Raw genomic sequence first — 21324 nt, 5'->3', positions numbered from 1 at the left:
GCATGAGCTTCGGTGTGACTGTTGTGTATGTGCACATTGTGATAACAATGCTGAAATGATGTAGTGCATATAGTGTAAAAAAAAAACATTTAAACATATAAAACAATCACTTATTTTTTTTTTACCATTTTTTAGCAGATTAACTATATTTTTAACACTGTAAAAAACTAACCAAACTATCACTAATATATACGTTAACTGTTATACATTGTTATAAAAATAAAACAACTAATAAAATGAGTCTTTTCCGAAGCTTCAGCTCCGATGTGAAGTTTTTGACTGTGCAACCACTTGGAGCAGCACAGCAACCACCTGGCAACCAGCTTGGTTACCCTAGCAGCCACCTAGTAACTGTATTCTTGCAGTGTATCTGCTGTTGGATGCAGTGAGACATGCTCCAATACTTATATTGTAGAATATTATGCATAATCCATTGCACATTATTAATATGCTGAACTTTTAATGCTGGCTTGTCGTTTGGCAGATTCTGTGGGGATTTCTGTAATTTGGCTGCAAAAAATATAATCCTGAAGCCGTAATCTGTAATTTGAGGAATTTGGGTTGTTTTAGGAGGCGACCCCCTCTGTTCCAATCTGTCCAACACTCTGAATTACAGGAGGGTTTTATTACTGTGAATAAAATACAAAAACCCAGCATTTTCTACTGTATATTTCATTATTATTAAAAAAAATAAAATCCTAAAGCTGTATATTTTGGTTATTGGGTTTTATGATCTCCTGCTGGTTTGAAAGATTATGTAGCAGTAGAGATTATTGGGGCAGAGGAGGTAAATATCAATAAAATAAGAGATGAAATAAATAAATACATATATACAGCTCTTCAGAAATCAATATTTGGAGGAATCACAGTTTTCATTCGTCTTGTCATACTCTCCTCCACCAGTCTTACACACTGCTTTTGGATACCTTTATGCTGCTTTACTCCTGGTGCAAAAATTCAAGCAGTTCAGTTTGGTGGTTTGATGGTTTGTGATCATCCATCTTCCTCTTTATTATATTCCAGAGGTTTTTAATGGGGTTCAGGTCTGGAGATTAGTCAGTAGTTTATAGAATAAAACAACAATGTTTATTTTATTTAAACATTACGGAGCTGTGCATACATATATTAAATAAATTAATATTGCATTAATATATATATTTTTATTTATATGTTGTTTTTTTCAGGTTAGTGAATGAGAATGAGGTGAAGCAGTGGAAGGAGCAGGCGGAAAAAATGAGAAAAGGTAGGTTATATAATATCATAAATAGCAATATATATTTAAATCTATATTATAAAAGGTTTAAAAAAGACCAGCGATATGCTGTGTGCATCTTGTGTAAAATACATAGATTTAATATTAAACTTGATTAATTTAATGCTCAAAGTTTTGTTTTGGTGTTATTAAAAAAAATACTGTTTTTATGGGTGTAACAAAGCATTGCCTCACAATACGTCGCAATGGAAAAATTTATAATGTAAATTGTGGGAATATACCATTCCAGGTTCTGTTTCTGAAAAGTTATGCAGTTGCATTGATTAAACACCAGAGGTCACAATCCTGCTAGTTCAGGCTGGAGAACCAGTGGGCGTAAGCTAAGGGCAGAGGATATGTCAGTCATTTTTGATTATAGCCAATCACACAAGTGCTTTGTCCACTATGTGAGGGGGTTGGGGGCTCACCGTGGTCTCTGCACAAGTTTTGGTAAAAAGTAAAGTCAAATTAAAGTCAAAAGTCACCAAAAAAACAAAACAGTAGTTTGTTTATGCAGCATTTATGCAAGGTGCATATTTCATTGTTTATAAGCTTAGGGAAAAGTAAGAAAAAGGCCCCTTAATTTTTATTTTTTTTTTAAATGTATTCCAAATATTACTAGAAAATCGAATCGTGAATCCCGAATTCTTACTGCTGCATTAATATTATACCTTGTTTAGGTTTTAATTGTATCATATTATATTGTTTTAATATTTTCTATATTATTTGTTGACCAAACCGAACTTTAAAGAATTAAAAGTTGAACTGTTTCTTAATGAAGTGAAGCTGTGATGTTTTTATCTCTCCAGAGCACAATGATCTGCAGCAGAAGCTGGAGAAGAAGGAGCGAGAGTGTGACGCAAAAGCTCAGGAGAAGGAGGAAATGATGCAGACGCTGAATAAGATGAAGGAGAAGCTGGAGAAAGAGAGCAGTGAACACAAGCTGGTGAAACAGCAAGTGTCTGAACTCACCTCTCGACTGCACGAGCTCAGCACCGTACGCTAAACTCACTCATTATACACTATCATACTATAATACATAATATACTACTTCATTATTCAATATTATACTGTAACACTTATTATACTACTGATAGATCGAAACATGCAGAGGAACTGGTGGAGAAACATTCTAGCAGTTCCAGTATACAATGGCTGGGGTGGGTAGGTTGGGGGCAGGTTTGTAGGTAGGTAGATGGGTTGAGATGGTTGGTAGGTTGGGGGCAGGTTTGTAGGTAGGTAGATGGGTTGAGATGGTTGGTAGGTTGGGGGCAGGTTTGTAGGTAGGTAGATGGGTTGAGATGGTTGGTAGGTTGGGGGCAGGTTTGTAGGTAGGTAGATGGGTTGAGATGGTTGGTAGGTTGGGGGCAGGTTTGTAGGTAGGTAGATGGGTTGGGATGGTTGGTAGGTTGGGGGCAGGTTTGTAGGTAGGTAGATGGGTTGAGATGGTTGGTAGGTTGGGGGCAGGTTTGTAGGTAGGTAGATGGGTTGAGATGGTTGGTAGGTTGGGGGCAGGTTTGTAGGTAGGTAGATGGGTTGAGATGGTTGGTAGGTTGGGGGCAGGTTTGTAGGTAGGTAGATGGGTTGGGATGGTTGGTAGGTTGGGGGCAGGTTTGTAGGTAGGTAGATGGGTTGAGATGGTTGGTAGGTTGGGGGCAGGTTTGTAGGTAGGTAGATGGGTTGGGATGGTTGGTAGGTTGGGGGCAGGTTTGTAGGTAGGTAGATGGGTTGGGATGGTTGGTAGGTTGGGGGCAGGTTTGTAGGTAGGTAGATGGGTTGGGATGGTTGGTAGGTTGGGGGCAGGTTTGTAGGTAGGTGTATAGGTTGTGATGGTTGGTAGGTTGGGGCAGGTTTGTAGGTAGGTGTATAGGTTGTGATGGTTGGTAGGTTGGGGGCAGGTTTGTAGGTAGGTGTATAGGTTGTGATGGTTGGTAGGTTGGGGGCAGGTTTGTAGGTAGGTAGATGGATTGAGATGGTTGGTAGGTTGGGGGCAGGTTTGTAGGTAGGTAGATGGGTTGAGATGGTTGGTAGGTTGGGGGCAGGTTTGTAGGTAGGTGTATAGGTTGTGATGGCTGGTAGGTTGGGGGCAGGTTTGTAGGTAGGAAGATGGGTTGAGATGGTTGGTAGGTTGGGGGCAGGTTTGTAGGTAGGTGTATAGGTTGTGATGGTTGGTAGGTTGGGGGCAGGTTTGTAGGTAGGTAGATGGGTTGAGATGGTTGGTAGGTTGGGGGCAGGTTTGTAGGTAGGTGTATAGGTTGTGATGGTTGGTAGGTTGGTGCAGGTTTGTAGGTAGGTGTATAGGTTGTGATGGTTGGTAGGTTGGGGGCAGGTTTGTAGGTAGGAAGATGGGTTGAGATGGTTGGTAGGTTGGGGGCAGGTTTGTAGGTAGGTAGATGGGTTGAGATGGTTGGTAGGTTGGGGGCAGGTTTGTAGGTAGGTAGATGGGTTGAGATGGTTGGTAGGTTGGGGCAGGTTTGTAGGTAGGTAGATGGGTTGAGATGGTTGGTAGGTTGGGGGCAGGTTTGTAGGTAGGTAGATGGGTTGTGATGGTTGGTAGGTTGGGGCAGGTTTGTAGGTAGGTAGATGGGTTGAGATGGTTGGTAGGTTGGGGGCAGGTTTGTAGGTAGGTAGATGGGTTGTGATGGTTGGTATGTTGGGGCAGGTTTGTAGGTAGGTAGATGGGTTGAGATGGTTGGTAGGTTGGGGGCAGGTTTGTAGGTAGGTGTATAGGTTGTGATGGTTGGTAGGTTGGGGGCAGGTTTGTAGGTAGGTAGATGGGTTGAGATGGTTGGTAGGTTGAGGCAGGTTTGTAGGTAGGTAGATGGGTTGAGATGGTTGGTAGGTTGGGGGCAGGTTTGTAGGTAGGTGTATAGGTTGTGATGGTTGGTAGGTTGGGGGCAGGTTTGTAGGTAGGTAGATGGGTTGAGATGGTTGGTAGGTTGGGGCAGGTTTGTAGGTAGGTAGATGGGTTGAGATGGTTGGTAGGTTGGGGGCAGGTTTGTAGGTAGGTAGATGGGTTGAGATGGTTGGTAGGTTGGGGGCAGGTTTGTAGGTAGGTGTATAGGTTGTGATGGTTGGTAGGTTGGGGCAGGTTTGTAGGTAGGTAGATGGGTTGAGATGGTTGGTAGGTTGGGGGCAGGTTTGTAGGTAGGTGTATAGGTTGTGATGGTTGGTAGGTTGGGGGCAGGTTTGTAGGTAGGTAGATGGGTTGAGATGGTTGGTAGGTTGGGGCAGGTTTGTAGGTAGGTAGATGGGTTGAGATGGTTGGTAGGTTGGGGGCAGGTTTGTAGGTAGGTAGATGGGTTGAGATGGTTGGTAGGTTGAGGCAGGTTTGTAGGTAGGTAGATGGGTTGAGATGGTTGGTAGGTTGGGGGCAGGTTTGTAGGTAGGTGTATAGGTTGTGATGGTGGGTAGGTTGGGGGCAGGTTTGTAGGTAGGTGTATAGGTTGTGATGGTTGGTAGGTTGGGGGCAGGTTTGTAGGTAGGTAGATGGGTTGTGATGGTTGGTAGGTTGGGGCAGGTTTGTAGGTAGGTGTATAGGTTGTGATGGTTGGTAGGTTGGGGGCAGGTTTGTAGGTAGGTAGATGGGTTGAGATGGTTGGTAGGTTGGGGGCAGGTTTGTAGGTAGGTAGATGGGTTGTGATGGTTGGTAGGTTGGGGCAGGTTTGTAGGTAGGTGTATAGGTTGTGATGGTTGGTAGGTTGGGGCAGGTTTGTAGGTTGGTGTATAGGTTGTGATGGTTGGTAGGTTGGGGGCAGGTTTGTAGGTAGGTAGATGGGTTGAGATGGTTGGTAGGTTGGGGGCAGGTTTGTAGGTAGGTAGATGGGTTGTGATGGTTGGTAGGTTGGTGCAGGTTTGTAGGTAGGTAGATGGGTTGTGATGGTTGGTAGGTTGGTGCAGGTTTGTAGGTAGGTGTATAGGTTGTGATGGTTGGTAGGTTGGGGGCAGGTTTGTAGGTAGGTAGATGGGTTGTGATGGTTGGTAGGTTGGGGGCAGGTTTGTAGGTAGGTGTATAGGTTGTGATGGTTGGTAGGTTGGGGGCAGGTTTGTAGGTAGGTAGATGGGTTGAGATGGTTGGTAGGTTGGGGGCAGGTTTGTAGGTAGGTGTATTGGTTGAGATGGTTGGTAGGTTGGGGGCAGGTTTGTAGGTAGGTGTATTGGTTGAGATGGTTGGTAGGTTGGGGCAGGTTTGTAGGTAGGTGTATAGGTTGTGATGGTTGGTAGGTTGGGGCAGGTTTGTAGGTTGGTGTATAGGTTGTGATGGTTGGTAGGTTGGGGGCAGGTTTGTAGGTAGGTAGATGGGTTGAGATGGTTGGTAGGTTGGGGGCAGGTTTGTAGGTAGGTGTATAGGTTGTGATGGTTGGTAGGTTGGGGGCAGGTTTGTAGGTAGGTAGATGGGTTGAGATGGTTGGTAGGTTGGGGGCAGGTTTGTAGGTAGGTAGATGGGTTGAGATGGTTGGTAGGTTGGGGGCAGGTTTGTAGGTAGGTGTATAGGTTGTGATGGTTGGTAGGTTGGGGGCAGGTTTGTAGGTAGGTAGATGGGTTGAGATGGTTGGTAGGTTGGGGGCAGGTTTGTAGGTAGGTGTATAGGTTGTGATGGTTGGTAGGTTGGGGGCAGGTTTGTAGGTAGGTAGATAGGTTGTGATGGTTGGTAGGTTGGGGCAGGTTTGTAGGTAGGTGTATAGGTTGTGATGGTTGGTAGGTTGGGGCAGGTTTGTAGGTAGGTAGATAGGTTGTGATGGTTGGTAGGTGGATAAGTTGGTAGGTTGGGGGCAGGTTTGTTGGTAGGTGTATTGGTTGAGATGGTTGGTAGGTAGATGGGTAGGTAGGTTGGGGGCAGGTAGAGATGTAGTTAGGTCAGGATAGGTATGTTAGTAGGTAGAGGTAGGTAGGTAGGTACATATGTAGATAGATAGGTTGAGATGGTTGTAGTGGATAGGTAGGTATATACAGTATGCAGGTTGGTTGAGACAGGTATGTAGGAAGGTAGATGGGTAGATGTGAAGACAGGTAGGTAGGTAAGTAGATAGATATGTTGAGTCGGTTGGTAGGTAAACGGTAGGTAGCTTGTAGTGGAAAGCTAGGTACATACAGTAAGTATGTAGGACTGTTGACTAGTATAGGTAGGTAAATAGGTTGAGATTGTTGGTAGGTAGATAGGTTGGAACTGGTAGGCGAGTAGGTAGGTTGTAGTGGGTAGGTACATACAGTATGTTGGTTGGTTGGTTGGGACAGGTAAGTGAGTTGGTATGTTTTGGTGAATAATTAGGTACATACAGTATGTAAGTTGGTAAATTGGTTGGTTGGGACAGGTATGTAGGTAGGTAGATGGGAAGCTATGTTCGGACAGGTAGGTAGAAAGGTTAAGAAGGTTGGTAGGTACAGCGGTATGTAGATGGGTAAGTAGGTATGTAGGTAAGTCTGTAGAAATGTAGGTAGGTAAATATATGGGTGGATAGATAATTGGGTTGGGGAAAGAAGATGGGTAGTTAGGTAGATGGATAGGTAGGTAGGTAGATGGGTAGATATGTTGGGACAGATAGGTAGATAGGTTGGTAGGTAGAGCGGTAAGTACGTAGGTAGATGGGTAGATAGGTAGGTAAGTAGGTAGATGGCAAGATGGGTAGGTTGGGGTAAGTAGGTAGGTAGGTAGGTGGTAGGTAGATGGATAGCTGTATTGGGACAGGTAAGTAGATAGGATGAGACGGTTGGTTGGTAGAGCGGTATGTAGGTAGAGCGGTATATAGGTAGAGCGGTAGGTAGGTAGATAGATGGGAGATGGATAAGGATGGATGGGTGGTAAATTGATAGGTTGGGACAGGTAGGTAGATAGATGGGTTGAGACAGTAGGTAGTTTAGGGTGGGAAGGTAAATAGATAGGTCGGGTCAGTAAAATACATAGGGTACATTTGTAATAAATAATAATTAGTATTTAAAATAATATTAATTTCCTTTAATTATTTAATCTATATGTGTTTGTGTAGAGGCCGAGTGTTCCTGGAGGTCCTCCACCTGGTCCCTCTGCCCCTGGTGGTCCTTTGCCTCCGCCTCCTGCTGCAGCTGGCATCCCACCACCTCCTCCTCCTCCTCCAGGTGGGGTTCCTCCTCCTGCACCTCCTCCTCCGCCGGGCGGACCCCCACCTCCACCCGGCCTGCCGCCCTTCGGTGCCCCGCCGCTCCTCGGGGGTCCTGCACTGAAGACCAAGAGCATCCCACAGCCCTCCAACCCCCTCAAATCCTTCAACTGGACCAAACTCAATGAGGTCAGTCTGCTCCCATAGCTCTTTAAAGGTGGTTTTACAACTTTCTGTGTCTCAGACATCTCAGAGTTCTGATTAGTCCTGTGTTTCTTTCTGTCCTGCAGACTAAACTGGACGGGACCGTGTGGATGGACCTGGACGACGGCAAAGTGTTTAAAATCTTGGATCTGGAGGACGTTGAGAGAACCTTCTCAGCTTATCAGAGGCAGCAGGTATGAATTAAGAGTAATCATAATAATAAAGAATCATGTAGTAACTTCAAAGTGTTAAACCAAAATACTCTCCGAAGCATTTAGGTGCTCTTATCTGGGGAGCTGTTAACTTGCTCTTCCTTTCCTGGGGTGGTTCTGATAAGTGCCAGTTTCATCATTATAACGTTTTTGATGGTCTTTGTTGCAACTGCACTTGAGGATACTTTAAAAGTTCTTGAAATTCTTCTTTTTCGATTGGCTGACCTTCATTTTTTATAAAAGATTTTTTTTTCTTTATTTAGTTGAGTAGTTGTTACTTCTTATAATCTGGATTAGAACTTTACTCTACTAAATATTCACTATTCACTGTATACCTGTAACTCTTCCTCTTCACTACTTTACTTTAACTGATGCTCTCAAACACTTTATTAAGAGACAAGAAATTCAAGTAATTAACTCTTGATGAGTTCAGCACAGCTGTTAACTGAAAGCCTGAATTCCAGGTGATTCTACCTCATAAAGCTGACTGAGAAAATCCAGCAGAGATGTTCAAAACTGATCATCTAAGAGGAGCTACATATTCTGGTTTCTTTAACACTGTTTTTGTTCAATAAATAATTCCATATGTATTTCTTCAGTTTGGATGACTTTAGTATGAATCTACAATGTAAAACATTTTAAAATAATAAAAAAAAACTTTTTACTGGTATTGTAAATAAAAACAATGCAATAATTTGCAAATCTCATCAGATGATGAGTTTATGAAAAATATCAACTCATTAAGAACCTGATTTCAGCAACACATCTCAAAAAACGGCAACACAGTCTATTTTCACTCCTTCCACCTGAGTCGTTTAAACAGCAGCAGAGCTTCTGAATATATCTACACTGATGGGCGTGGTGTTCTGGAAATGAGGTGTGTTCAGGTACATTTCTGGAGTTTTGCTTGTTTATCTTGGTAGCAGAAAACACAGGAGCTCCACTGACTGAATACAACCTAGACAGACGCCAGCAGTCAGACATTCATTGCTATCTTGGCAACACACAGCAGCACAAACCCAACTTTTACATCAACAATAAACAGAATAGTAAATAAAATAATATTGCTGTTCCCGTAAATGAGCTGCTGGAGCTCCTTCACAGCGTCAACCAGCAGCTCAGTTTCCTCTGCTGAGAAGAGTTTGTTGGACACGTCCAGGTAGCTGCACCGTTAAAATAGCAATCCACCAAAGACAGAGCTCACCTGACTCTTAAAGAGAATGATGAGCAAGAGACTCTCTGATTGGTTTATATTTCATGTTATGCCCAAAATGAACCACACCCATGATTAATTAATTAAGAGAATTAGTATTAGTATGACTTTTGTGTGTTTTAAAGTGTTTTAAGGTGTATTTTTCCCGTCGTTATGATAGCAAAGACACACTGACACGCCCTAAAACAAGCTGCATGGTGCTTGATTGATTGCTCACCTATATACTGATAAAATAGGGCCTTTAATGTGTGTTTGTTATCTGAGCTGAACTCCTCTGTTTGTCTCTTATCCTCAGTACTATCCTATTACGTGGTGTAAAGTCTGTAACTCTCTTTAGTTCACTCTGTTCTTCTACTAACCCTATCCCTGCTTCCTGCATGCGCTCTAGGACTTCCTTCTGTTCAGTAACTTTAAACAGGTGAGTTTTTCTCCAGCTAACCCTCTAATCCTCCACTTCACTTCAGCAGTTCTGTCCTTTATGTTTCGGAAACCTCTTGTATTTCTTTAATCAGGAATAGAAACAGTTCAGGGAATAAAATCTAACATACAGTTAGTGGTTGGCAATTTTCACCATTAATTCGGTTAATTTGATACACAGTTTTAATGCAAATTTCAAATGGAGTAATCGTGATATATATATATATATATATATATATATATATATATATATATATATATATATATATATACAGTGCCCTCCATAATTATTGGCACCCCTGGTTAAGATGTGTTCTTTAGCTTCTCATAAATTGAGTTTTGTTCAAAATAATATAGGACCACGATGGAAAAAAAGAGTAAAATACAACCTTTAACTCAAGTAAATTTATTCAGTAGGAAAAAAATCCCACATTAAGAAATAATTATTTAACATCAAATCATGTGTGCCACAATTATTAGCACCCCTGATGTTAATACTTTGTACAACCCCCTTTTGCCAACAAAACAGCACCTAATCTTCTCCTGTAATGTTTCACAAGATGGGAGAATACAGAAAGAGGGATCTTTGACCATTCCTCTTTGCACATTCTCTCTAAATCATCCAACGACCTGGGTCCTCTCCTCTGCACTCTCCTCTTCAGCTCACCCCACAGGTTTTCAATGGGGTTGAGGTCTGGGGACTGAGATGGCCATGGGAGGAGCTTGATTCTGTGTGCGGTGAACCATTTCTGTGTAGATTTGGCCACATGTTTAGGGTCATTATCTTGCTGAAAGACCCAGTGACGACCCATCTTCAGCTTTCGGGCAGAAGCCACCAGATTTTGTTTTAAAATGTCCTGGTATTTTAGAGCATTCATGATGCCATGCACCCTAACAAGGTTCCCAGGGCCTTTAGAAGAGAAACAGGCCCACAGCATCACTCATCCCCCGCCGTATTTCACAGTGGGCATGAGGTGCTTTTCTGCATACTCAGCTCTTGTGTTACGCCAGACCCACTTAGAGCATTTGTTGCCAAAAAGCTCTATCTTTGTTTCATCTGACCAAAGCACACGGTCCCAGTTGAAGTCATAGTACCGCTTAGCAAACTCCAAACGTTTGCGTTTATGATTGTGAGTGAGAAATGGTTTCTTCCGTGCATGCCTCCCAAACAGCTTGTTGGCATGTAGATAGCGCCTGATGGTTGTTTTGGAGACTTTGTGACCCCAAGAAGCTACCATTTGTTGCAATTCTGTAACAGTGAGCTTTGGAGAACTTTTTATTTCTCTTATCATCCTCCTCACTGTGCGTGGTGGCAAAATAAACTTGCGTCCTCGTCCAGGCTTGTTTACCACTGTTCCAGGTGTTTTAAACTTCTTAATAATTCCTCTGACAGTAGATATGGACAGGTGTAGGCGAGTAGCGATTTTCTTGTAGCCATTGCCTGACTTGTGAAGGTCAACACACATCTGCCTCACTTGAATGGTATGTTCCTTTGTCTTTCCCATGTTGAAGATAAATAGCCTCTGTGTCACGTCATATTTATACCCCAGGGAAACAGGAAGTTGTGAATTACTAATTAAATGTTCCTACATACTCTGATCAACTTCGTAAACTACTGTAGAAGTGACAGAAATACTTTTATTAAATTTATTTCCTAAGAATTGTTAGGGGTGCCAATAATTGTGGAACAGGTGATTTTATGAAGAATAATTATTTCTTAGTCAGGGATTTTATTTCCCCCTTAAAATTTACTTGAGTTAAAGGTTGGACTTTACTTTTTTTTTCCCATCGTGGTCCTATATTATTTTGAACAAAACTCAATTTATGAGAAGCTAAAGAACACATCCTAACCAGGGGTGCCAATAATTATGGAGGGCACTGTATAATATAATGTGTGTGTGTGTTTTTTTTACAGGTGAATCTAGCTTTGAACCATTTCTTTGTCATCTGTAGTTTGAATTTTATTAGGGGGGAATAGAATATTATTTTTTAAGGCCATAATTGCTCAGCACTATATACAGTTAAAAGTATAAGTTAAAAGTTTGGACATCTTAAATGAAGTTTATTTTTTTCATTATATTTAAATTTTTACATTCTGTGATGTTAATCAAAAATATCCAAAAACGCTACTCATTTCTGAAGTGTTTATCCATCTTACCATGGTTACCGGTGCCTCCCACAGACTAACCCATGCATATTTTCATTTCTCTCAGTCTGAGGACTGAACTCATACTGAATAAAGTTCCAACACTTTGTGCTAGAAATAAATTCTACAGTTTTTATAACTGCAGCATCATCGCTCTCCGAAGAGGATTCGTGATTAGTCGTGGAAAACAGTAAAAATCTCTCCTTTAAAGTTTCTTCTGTGACTCGTTAAGTGCATTATTTCTCAATTTTCAGTCAGAAACCCGCGTTCTGAAGTATAATTCAGCGTCCATCAGTGTGTGAGTTTCTCCTCGGCTGTGTAGATACGAGGTCAGCGAGTGATATGAGCGCATGAGCTTGTTAAACAATATTCGAATCATTGATTCAGTCAAGTCGACTCAACCCAAAGCGTCTAAACACCAAACATTTATACATAATTTCTTATATTAATATTATTATTATTATTATTTTTTACAGGTAAACCTAGTTTTGAACCATTTCTTTGTCATCTGAAGTTTGATTTTTAGTAGGGGGGTGGGGGGGGGGGGATTGATTATAGTCAAAAATCTGATTTTTTTTTAAAAAATCTGAGTAGAAGTGTGAAATGTTTTTCACAGACGTCCCTTTAAGAAACTTTATCTAGAGCTTTTTCGAAACTAAACTGCTGTGTAAACTAAACAAAACTAACTGAAAAAAGCAGTATAGAATACACTTTAACACACACTCTATTCCATCAGGACTGTTTTTCAGATGGCAGTTTTAAGGCGGTTTAATAATCCTATTGTTTGGTTTGTTGCTGGAACGGATTATATCAGTTTTTTAGGCAGTGTGTCATTTTGCCTGTATTTTATTTGTCACAGTTGGCTGGATTTTACTGCTGAGGCCATATGAGACAGCAGGTGTATGTTAGGCTCAACACACACACATTAAAAATGACATTATATTTATTTATTATTTAAAACCTGGGCCTCCACTGCTCTATTCATCTGTTTTCTGTTATTCAGCTGAAAGAGTTTGGTGTCAGGAATCATTTGCTTTTATAAACCATTTGGCTCCTTCCTTATTGTGACATCACAACCACCCTGGCTCCATCCAGACCTTAAATAATGCAAAGAAAACAAGTTCATATTCATAAAGTTTTAAGAGTTTAGAAATAATCAATATTTGGTGGAATAACCCTGGTGGTTTTTAATCACAGTTTTTTTTTCATGCATCTTGGCATCATGTTCTCCTCCACCAGTCTTACACACTGCTTTTGGATAACTTTATGCAAAAATTCAAGCAGTTCAGTTTGGTGGTTTGATGGTTTGTGATCATCCATCTTCCTCTTGATTATATTCCAGAGGTTTTCAATTTGGTAAAATCAAAGAAACTCATCATTTTTAAGTGCTCTCTATTTTTTTATAAGCTGTATAGAGTTAATTATAGCTAGACACTCTCACTGACCAATGACCAGTGTGTTTCTTATGTTAATGTTGATTTTTTTTCTGCAGAAAGAGTCTGAGGATGACACAGTGACCATTAAGAAGGTGAAGGAGCTTTCAGTGATTGATGGACGACGAGCGCAGAACTGTAACATCCTCCTCTCACGGTCAGTCTAAACATCTATCTCCCACAATTCATCCTGATTTTTCAGATTATCAAACAAACTTTAATATCAGACAAATATAACCTGAGTAAATATAAAAATCACTTTTTAAAAAAATTTATTACATTAGACCTGCAGTTCTTTAAATGTTGTTCTGGGCTCTTTTGGGACCTCCTGCATGAGTTCTTCATGCCCTTTTGGAGTAATTTTGGTCGACTGGCCACTTCGCTTTTTTCACTGTTAATAATCCTGTTTCAGGTTAAAGTTGTCTAATGAGGAGATAAAGAAGGCCATTCTGACGATGGACGAGCACGAAGATCTTCCTAAAGACATGCTGGAGCAGGTGATGCTCATCTTCAGCACATTCCTGCACACACACACACACCCTCTCATCACACACTGCGCTGGAGCTCATCCAGCATAAACCTGTTCTAATCTGATAGTCTGATGTAATGCAGATTGAATCCTCGTGCAGCTGATACTGATGATGCAGGTGCTGCAGGACACAGTTATGCCTCAGATCTGATTTTTTCATGTCTGTGTAAACATGCCAAATCAGATTTTTTTGCTTAGTGTGGCTCAAATCTGTTTTTTTTTTTATGGCTGTGTAAACATACTAATTCAGTTTTGCTCAATGTGGCTAAAATCTACATTTTTCATGGCTGTCTGAATGTGCCAAATCTGATTTTTGCTCAATGTGGCTCAGATCAAAAATTGTCATGCCTGTGTAAACATGCCAAATTAGATTGTTTGCGATTGTTGTGGCCAAAATCTAAATTGTTTATGGCTGTGTAAACGCTCCGTGTGCCTCAGATCTGATTTTTTTCATGGCTTTTTTTAAAATCTGATTTGAGTCACTTTTATATGCAGTCCTAAACCGAATATGTATCCAATCCATGGACGCGCAACATGAATGTGAATGGTCAAATCTGAATTCTTTTTGCTTTTACGTATGTGCTCTGTGCTTATTTGCATAAAAGTGTCAGAGCCCTTAAACGGCTCATTCTGAAAGGGACTGGGACTGGTAAAAACAGAGCTGGTGAGATCTTTATCTTCATGTTTTTTGTGTAAAGACCTTCATGAACATGTTTTGTACAGAACATAAACCTACTGTATTCTAACTCGTGTAAAAACAGGTAAATTATATATGGATTAATTAGGATTAGGGTTCCAATTAGGTTACAATCTGTTTTTTTTTTCAATCTGTGTTTTATTAGAAACACCTATGTTATAGGCCTGTCACAGATGGGTTGTGGTCCGTTTTCAGCAGAAGATCAGTATTATTAGGCAGGTGGTTTTAATATTTTGGCTGATATTAATGTTATAAATCTGCTCTCTCTGCTGTGCAGCTGCTGAAGTTCGTTCCTGAGAAGAGTGATGTGGATGTTCTGGAGGAACACAAGCATGAGCTCGACCGCATGGCCAGAGCTGATCGCTTCCTCTACGAGATGAGCAGGTAGAGTTATCAAATATATATGTTTATATTAATCTTTAACATCTAATATTTCACATCACGTAACAGTTACATCTGTTATTGTTTCAAATTATTACCCATATGATAGTTTATAGTTAATCATATTACAGGTTTTAAATTTAAATAATATACATACTCTGCAAAAAATGTAAAATAAAAAGTTATTTTTTAAAAATAAATAATAAAAAGGTAAATAACTTAGTTTCAAGATAATTTATACTATTTCTTACTGTCTGTAAGATTATTTATTTTTGTCTTTTATGCATATAAGAGTATTTTGATCATTTTAGGAACAATGATCTTAAAGCAAAGCAAGACAAGTTTATTTATATTACACTTTTCATACACAATGGTCATTTAAAGTGATTTAAAAACTAGAATAAAATACATAGAGAATAACAATTAAATTGAAACTAAAAATAAAATAAGAGTAAAGCATGAATAAAACATGATTAGAATAAAAGTGCCATAACAGCTAGAAAAATAAAATTTCTAACAGAAATAAAATTGCTAAAATCTAAATAAAAGAAATACATTTAAGACAAAATGCAGAACAGTGTTAAAGAATTACAATACATTATAGTTAAAATAATATACAAGTAATGAAATCTAAGAACAATAAAACAATACAAAATTAAAGTACTAACAATGTGCAAAGCAGAGTGAAACAGTGTGGAAAGCAAAGGTAAAATTTTTTTTTTTTTTTCTTCAGCTTTTTCTTAAAAAAAAAAAGATTACAGTTTGAGCAGAACATCTCATCTCAGCTTCTGGAAGTTTGTTCCAAATAATTGAAGCATAATGTTTTAATCACTCTTACTAAGATTTTTTATCTTTTTTTTTTTTAAGTAATTTTACGGTCAAGTTATTTTGATGCTTTTGTCCAAATTTAAGCTAAATAAGTTATTTTGAGGCTTTGTTTCACTCTAATTAGTGCTATTTGTAAATATCAAATTTGGTAAAATGTATAAATGAGTGAGTTTGATTCTCTGGGATCATGAAATTACTGCTAAAATTGACATTAGTTTTTTAATTTACCGTATTTTTCGGACTATAAGGCGCACTTAAAAACTTTTAATTTTCACAAAAATTGACAGTGCGTCTTATAATACTGTGCGCCTTTTGTATGGATTTTACTCGTCAGGTTGTAAGGAGCAGTAAACACACACTCCGTGCAGCGTTATAGAGAGTTTCAGTGCTATACAGAGTCCAGAGCCGTGCAGCTCCGAGGCTGAGCAGAAATAGCATTAGCTAGATGCTAACCGCTAAGCTAGCTAGCTTATTCACTGAGATCAGTATTATCTAAATTTTACTCGTCAGGTTGTAAGGAGCAGTAAACACACACTCCGTGCAGCGTTATACAGAGTTTCAGTGCTATACAGAGTCCAGAGCCGTGCAGCTCCGAGGCTGGAGCAGCAAATAGCATTAGCTAGCTTATTCACTGTTCAGAGATCAGTATTATCTAAATTTTACCCGTCAGGTGTAAGGAGCAGTAAACACACACTCTGTGCAGAGCAGCAATAGCATTAGCTAGATGCTAACCGCTTAGCTAGCTAGCTTTTTCACTGTTCAGAGATCAGTATTTTCTAAATTTAGCACTTTTAATACTGCTGGAGCAGTATTATTAGAGTTAGATGCTAATCGCTAAGCGTTCACCGTTCAGAGGTGAGTTATCGGCCTGTAAGTCTGTGCTGCTTTGCCTGGCTAGCATTAGCTAGATGCTAAGCGCTAACTCTCTCAGAGGTGAGTTTTATCAGCCTGTAATCTGCTTGTTTACCGTGTTAAAACAAGCTACGGGGGACGAATCGCTAGCTAATATCTCACTGTCTTACCAGAACACGCAGGATTACTCAGTGTAACGCTGTCGTTTAAGTTTGGGTTAACTTTACTAGTTTAGGTGACTAGCTAGCGTGCTAGCGGATAGCTATGCTAACGCTGGTGCAGCAAGCCTTAGTGGACATCTGGAAATCTAAGCTTACTGTAAATAAACTGAAGCACGTTACTCACCCAAATAAACAGTTTTCAGGAGAGGAATCTGTGTAGATTAATATCCAGCACTCGTTTGACTTTGAAAGAGCTAGATTTGTATACTGAGACGCTCCACCGGCAAGCGACCACCCCCGGTGGGGGAAGGGAAACATGGCGCCACCCCTGTTCACTTTGATATAGGCACCCTTTCTAGTGTCACTTAACGCGCCTTATAATGCGATGCGCCCTATGTATGGAAAAATAGCAGAAAATAGGCGTTCTTTGATAGTGCGTCTTATAATACGGTGCGCCTTATAGTCCGAAAAATAGTAGTTAGTTTAATTGTTTCCAGCTGTGCCACTATTTTGACACAGTTTACAGATCTAAACTACAGTATATATTTTAGACTGTTTAGAGATTTTAGATTCCTGTATTTTAGTATTTTTAATTCCTTTAGAGGAGAATATGTTGTGATGTTGGACGCCGGAGCTGCTGAAGTGTTTTGGTTCTGATTTTCACCTTTTGCTTTGCTCTCCAGAGGAATCCTGTTAAACCTGTAATACAGTGTATTACATAACGTCTTAAATACACACACATCTACAGTGTCATACAAATAAATAGCTTTAGCAAAAAAAAAAAACTTTTACATTTTAGTGGAAGTCAGTTCACTACAAACATCAGACATTAATTCAGCTCAGAATACAGTTAGCTGTATTGCCAGTTAGCTGATGGCCATTATGGGCTTCATAATAAAAGGCCCAGGGTAGATAATATAAATGAAAAGACGTACTAAAATCAGTAACTTTATTGTGAAGTTAACTTGTTAAAAAAAATGGTCAAATATTTAAATTCTGCATGTCAGAGCTGGTTTATTTTATTATTACAGAGCAATGCAATTCAGCTAATAATGTAAAAATGTATTAAAAATGTATTAGAGTGTAATATTATTTGCATTATTAATTGTGATTATAATGCATCATTAGCTGTGTTTATAAGACGTTAACAAGAACATCAACAAAGCTGCCTTCTTATAATCACACACTGAGCCATGTTATAATTAACTGACCACTCATCAGTTATACTTATGTTATATATTATAATATATTATCATATTGATTATAGCTTATATTAATTTATAATGTATTGTGATGTAATTATTCACTTTAAGTGACAGATGTCCATCATGGAAATATACAGTATTAATATTGACCGATATATTAGTGCATCTCAACAAAACAGAATATATATATATATATATATATATATATATATATATAATATATAGAAAAGTTACTTTATTTCAGTAATTCAGTTCAAAATGTGAAACTCATATGATATACACACGTAGACAAAATTGTTGGTACCCCTCAGTTAATGAATAAAAAAACCCCACAATGGTCACACAAATAACCTAAATCTGACAAGCGTAATAATAAATACAATTTCTATGAAAATGAATAAATAAAAATATGACCTTGATTTTTCAATAGAATAAATAATAAAACAATTTTGATTGGCTGTGAGCCATAATCATCAACAATAAAAGAAACAAACGCTTAAAATAGATCACTCTGTGTTTAATATATATATATAATATATGAGTTTCACCTTTTTTTTAACTGATTTACTGAAATAAAGTAATTTTTCAATGATATTTAATTTTTTTGAGATGCACTAGTATATTACAATCCAGATGTACAAACATATAAGTACATTTTAGGTTGCATTATAATCACAATACATAATGCATAATAAACATGGACATAATGTGTTATACATTGTTATGCATATTTATTGCCATCTTTTTAATGCCTTAAAATGCACTATAATAAGTTATGAGTTTATGAGTATGCGTGTAGTTTGGGAGGGGCAATGTAGAGTGATGTATGGGTTTAGAGGAGGGGCAGATGGTAGAGCTGATTAGGCACAGTAGTGTGCCTCTGATAGCTGCGAAATGCAGATGGTTAGACATAGATTTGCATATTGTGATGTGTCCATGTACCAAAGTACACAGAAACATTATCCTCGCCTATAGCACAGCTGAACCTGAGAGGCGTTGCACAAGCAGAAATTACCATAATAAAAGTGTTTTTTTTTAAAGGTTAGTAAGGGTTAATAATAATAATAAATGATCAGGACCATTACTTCAGGAACACATTTCAGCTATTAATGAAAAAAATGTATGGTTTAGGGTTTAGTGGCTCTTTAATTTCCTTCAGGATCAATAAATTTATCCATTCATCAGCAACTTTATCAGATATTGAAAGAAGAGTTTGACCTTTTCTCCTTTTTTCTGCATTTTTTTTCTGCTTCACCCTCAGGATCAACCATTACCAGCAGAGGCTGCAGTCTCTCTATTTTAAGAAGAAGTTTGCGGAGAGAGTGGCAGAAATCAAGCCTAAGATTGAAGGTATGTGGACCAGTGGTCTAAATAGCTGCCAAAATGATCGGGAGATCGCTGGTTCAAATCCTGTTCATGTAGCTTGCCATCAGCTGCCAGAGCCCCGAGAGAGCACAACTGGTCTTGCTCTCTCTCTGGGTGGGTACAGAAGATGGTGCTATTTCCCCTTCATCACTCCTAGGGTGATGTGGATGAGCACAGGCCTGCGTCTGTGAGCTGATGTATCAGAACCGAGTCGCTACGCTTTCCTCCAAGCGTTAGCGCTGTGATGCTACTCTGCAATGCTACAGCATCAGCAGCAGTTCAAAAAGAGGTGGAGTCTGACTTCACATGTATCGGAGGAGGCATGTGCTAGTCTTCACCCTCCTGGTGTGTTGAGTAATCACTAGTGATAGAGGATATTCAGCTGAGGAGCAGATGAATGAGAGAAACAATTGGCCAGATAAATTGGGAGAAAAACGGTAGAAAGTAAAGAAAGATATATACGTTTTTTACTGGGTAAATAAACCACTTATGTAACACACATGTGAAATCAGACTCTGCCTCTTTTTGAACTGCTGCTGTAGCATTGCAGAGTAGCATCACAGCGCTAACGCTCGGAGGAAAGCGCAGCGACTCGGTTCTGATACATCAGCTCACAGACGCAGCCTTGTGCTGATCCACATCACCCTAGGAGTGATGAGTTGAAAGAGCGCCATCTACTGTAGCCACCCAGAGAGAGCAAGACCAATTGTTCTCTCTCAGGGCTCCAGCAGCTGCATGACTGGGATTTGAACCAGCGATCTCCTGATCATTGTACCAGCACTTAGCCCACTGGACCACTCGGAGCCCCAATAACTCCTTTATATGAAGCTTAATAACAAAACTTAAGACATCAAACACTGTTTTAATTAGTAAAGTTATTGAAACTAATGTGAATATAGTATTTAATTCTGCATGTGTTTATTGGTCAGCTCTCAGCACAGCGTGTAAAGAGGTTCTGCAGAGTCGGAACCTGCGGCAGCTGCTGGAGGTGGTGCTGGCTCTGGGGAACTACATGAATAAAGGCCAGAGAGGAAACGCTTACGGATATAAAGTCTCTTCACTCAACAAGATCGCCGACACCAAGTCCAGCATCGACAAGTAAGACAATAACTACATCACTTCCTGCAGGATCAGCAGTGACGCTCTTACTCCTGCTCAACATTTTAAGTTATGCAGAATTACAAGAGTTCTTTAATCTACTTAAGGCCATTAATCAATTAAAAAGGGGTTAATAAATCTGTGGTGAAGAATATCGGTTATTAAATTATGTGAAACTAAAACACTAATAATTCCATAATAGCTGGTATTTGATTATTTAGTAGTATTTTATCCTCTTCAGTATCGTAGAGAATTGTCTATACAGCTCTGGAGACCACTTAAAATAAGTTTCTTTGATTTTACCAAATTAAAAACCTCTGGAATATAATCAAGAGGAAGATGGATGATCACAAACCATCAAACCACCAAACTGAACTGCTTGAACTTTTGCACCAGGAGTAAAGCAGCATAAAGTTATCCAAAAGCAGTGTGTAAGACTGGTGGAGGAGAACATGATGCCAAGATGCATGAAAAAAACTGTGATTAAAAACCAGGATTTATGTTTGAGTAAAATGAACATTTTTGTTTTATTCTATAAACTACAGACAACATTTCTCCCAAATTCCAAATAAAAATATTGTAATTTAAATAAAAGAATGCAGAGCTTTCAGATCTCAAATAATGCAAAGAAAACAAGTTCATATTCATAAAGTTTTAAGAGTTCAGAAATAATCAATATTTGGTGGAATAACCCTGGTTTTTAATCACAGTTTTTTTTTTCATGCATCTTAGCATCATGTTCTCCTCCACCAGTCTTACACACTGCTTTTGAATAACTTTATGCTGCTTTACTCCTGGTGCAAAAATTCAAGCAGTTCAGTTTGGTGGTTTGATGGTTTGTGATCATCCATCTTCCTCTTGATTATATTCCAGAGGTTTTCAATTTGGTAAAATCAAAGAATATATTAGTAATCTGTGTGTGTGTGTGTGTGTGTGTGTGTGTGTGTGTGTTTGTAGGAACATCACTCTGCTGCACTACCTGATCACCATTTTGGAGCAGAAATACCCCAAGGTGGCGCTGTTCCAAGAGGACCTGCAGAATGTTTCTGAAGCGGCTAAAGTAAAGTATGTACTTCTAAACTCTCTCTCTTTCATACACACACACACACACACACACACACACACACACACACACACACACACACAGATTACTAATATCCAGTATCTGTGTTTTACTACAGTATGACTGAACTGGAGAAGGACATCAGTAACCTGCGCAGCGGCTTGAAGAGCGTTGAAACGGTGAGTAACACATTT

The 21324-nt window shown here is 39.3% G+C and overlaps 1 protein-coding gene and 1 long non-coding RNA gene across 4 annotated transcripts in view; both read left to right on the top strand.

The window, feature by feature from the left end:
• Positions 1-21324, top strand: part of LOC125781024 (uncharacterized) — an 80946-nt gene that overhangs the window by 18278 nt on the left and 41344 nt on the right. The gene's annotated exons all lie outside the window — the stretch shown is intronic.
• The window catches only part of daam1a (dishevelled associated activator of morphogenesis 1a), an 84632-nt gene that overhangs the window by 50395 nt on the left and 12913 nt on the right, over positions 1-21324 (top strand). For 2 of the 3 annotated variants that reach the window (XM_049463743.1, XM_049463744.1), the window contains exons 12-23: positions 1185-1243; positions 2062-2249; positions 7237-7515; positions 7617-7724; positions 9344-9373; positions 13011-13108; positions 13364-13448; positions 14455-14561; positions 18866-18954; positions 19899-20067; positions 21025-21132; positions 21249-21309. In XM_049463743.1, coding sequence (XP_049319700.1) covers positions 1185-1243; positions 2062-2249; positions 7237-7515; positions 7617-7724; positions 9344-9373; positions 13011-13108; positions 13364-13448; positions 14455-14561; positions 18866-18954; positions 19899-20067; positions 21025-21132; positions 21249-21309 — 1381 coding nt within the window. The remainder of the gene's footprint in view (positions 1-1184; positions 1244-2061; positions 2250-7236; positions 7516-7616; positions 7725-9343; positions 9374-13010; positions 13109-13363; positions 13449-14454; positions 14562-18865; positions 18955-19898; positions 20068-21024; positions 21133-21248; positions 21310-21324) is intronic. The other variant, XM_049463745.1, reaches the window with a different exon arrangement.

Source organism: Astyanax mexicanus, chromosome 14 (genome assembly GCF_023375975.1).
Source record: "Astyanax mexicanus isolate ESR-SI-001 chromosome 14, AstMex3_surface, whole genome shotgun sequence".
Lineage (NCBI taxonomy): Eukaryota > Metazoa > Chordata > Actinopteri > Characiformes > Acestrorhamphidae > Astyanax > Astyanax mexicanus.
Note: the sequence above shows the minus strand (reverse complement) of the source record. Positions and strands in the feature narration are given on the sequence as shown.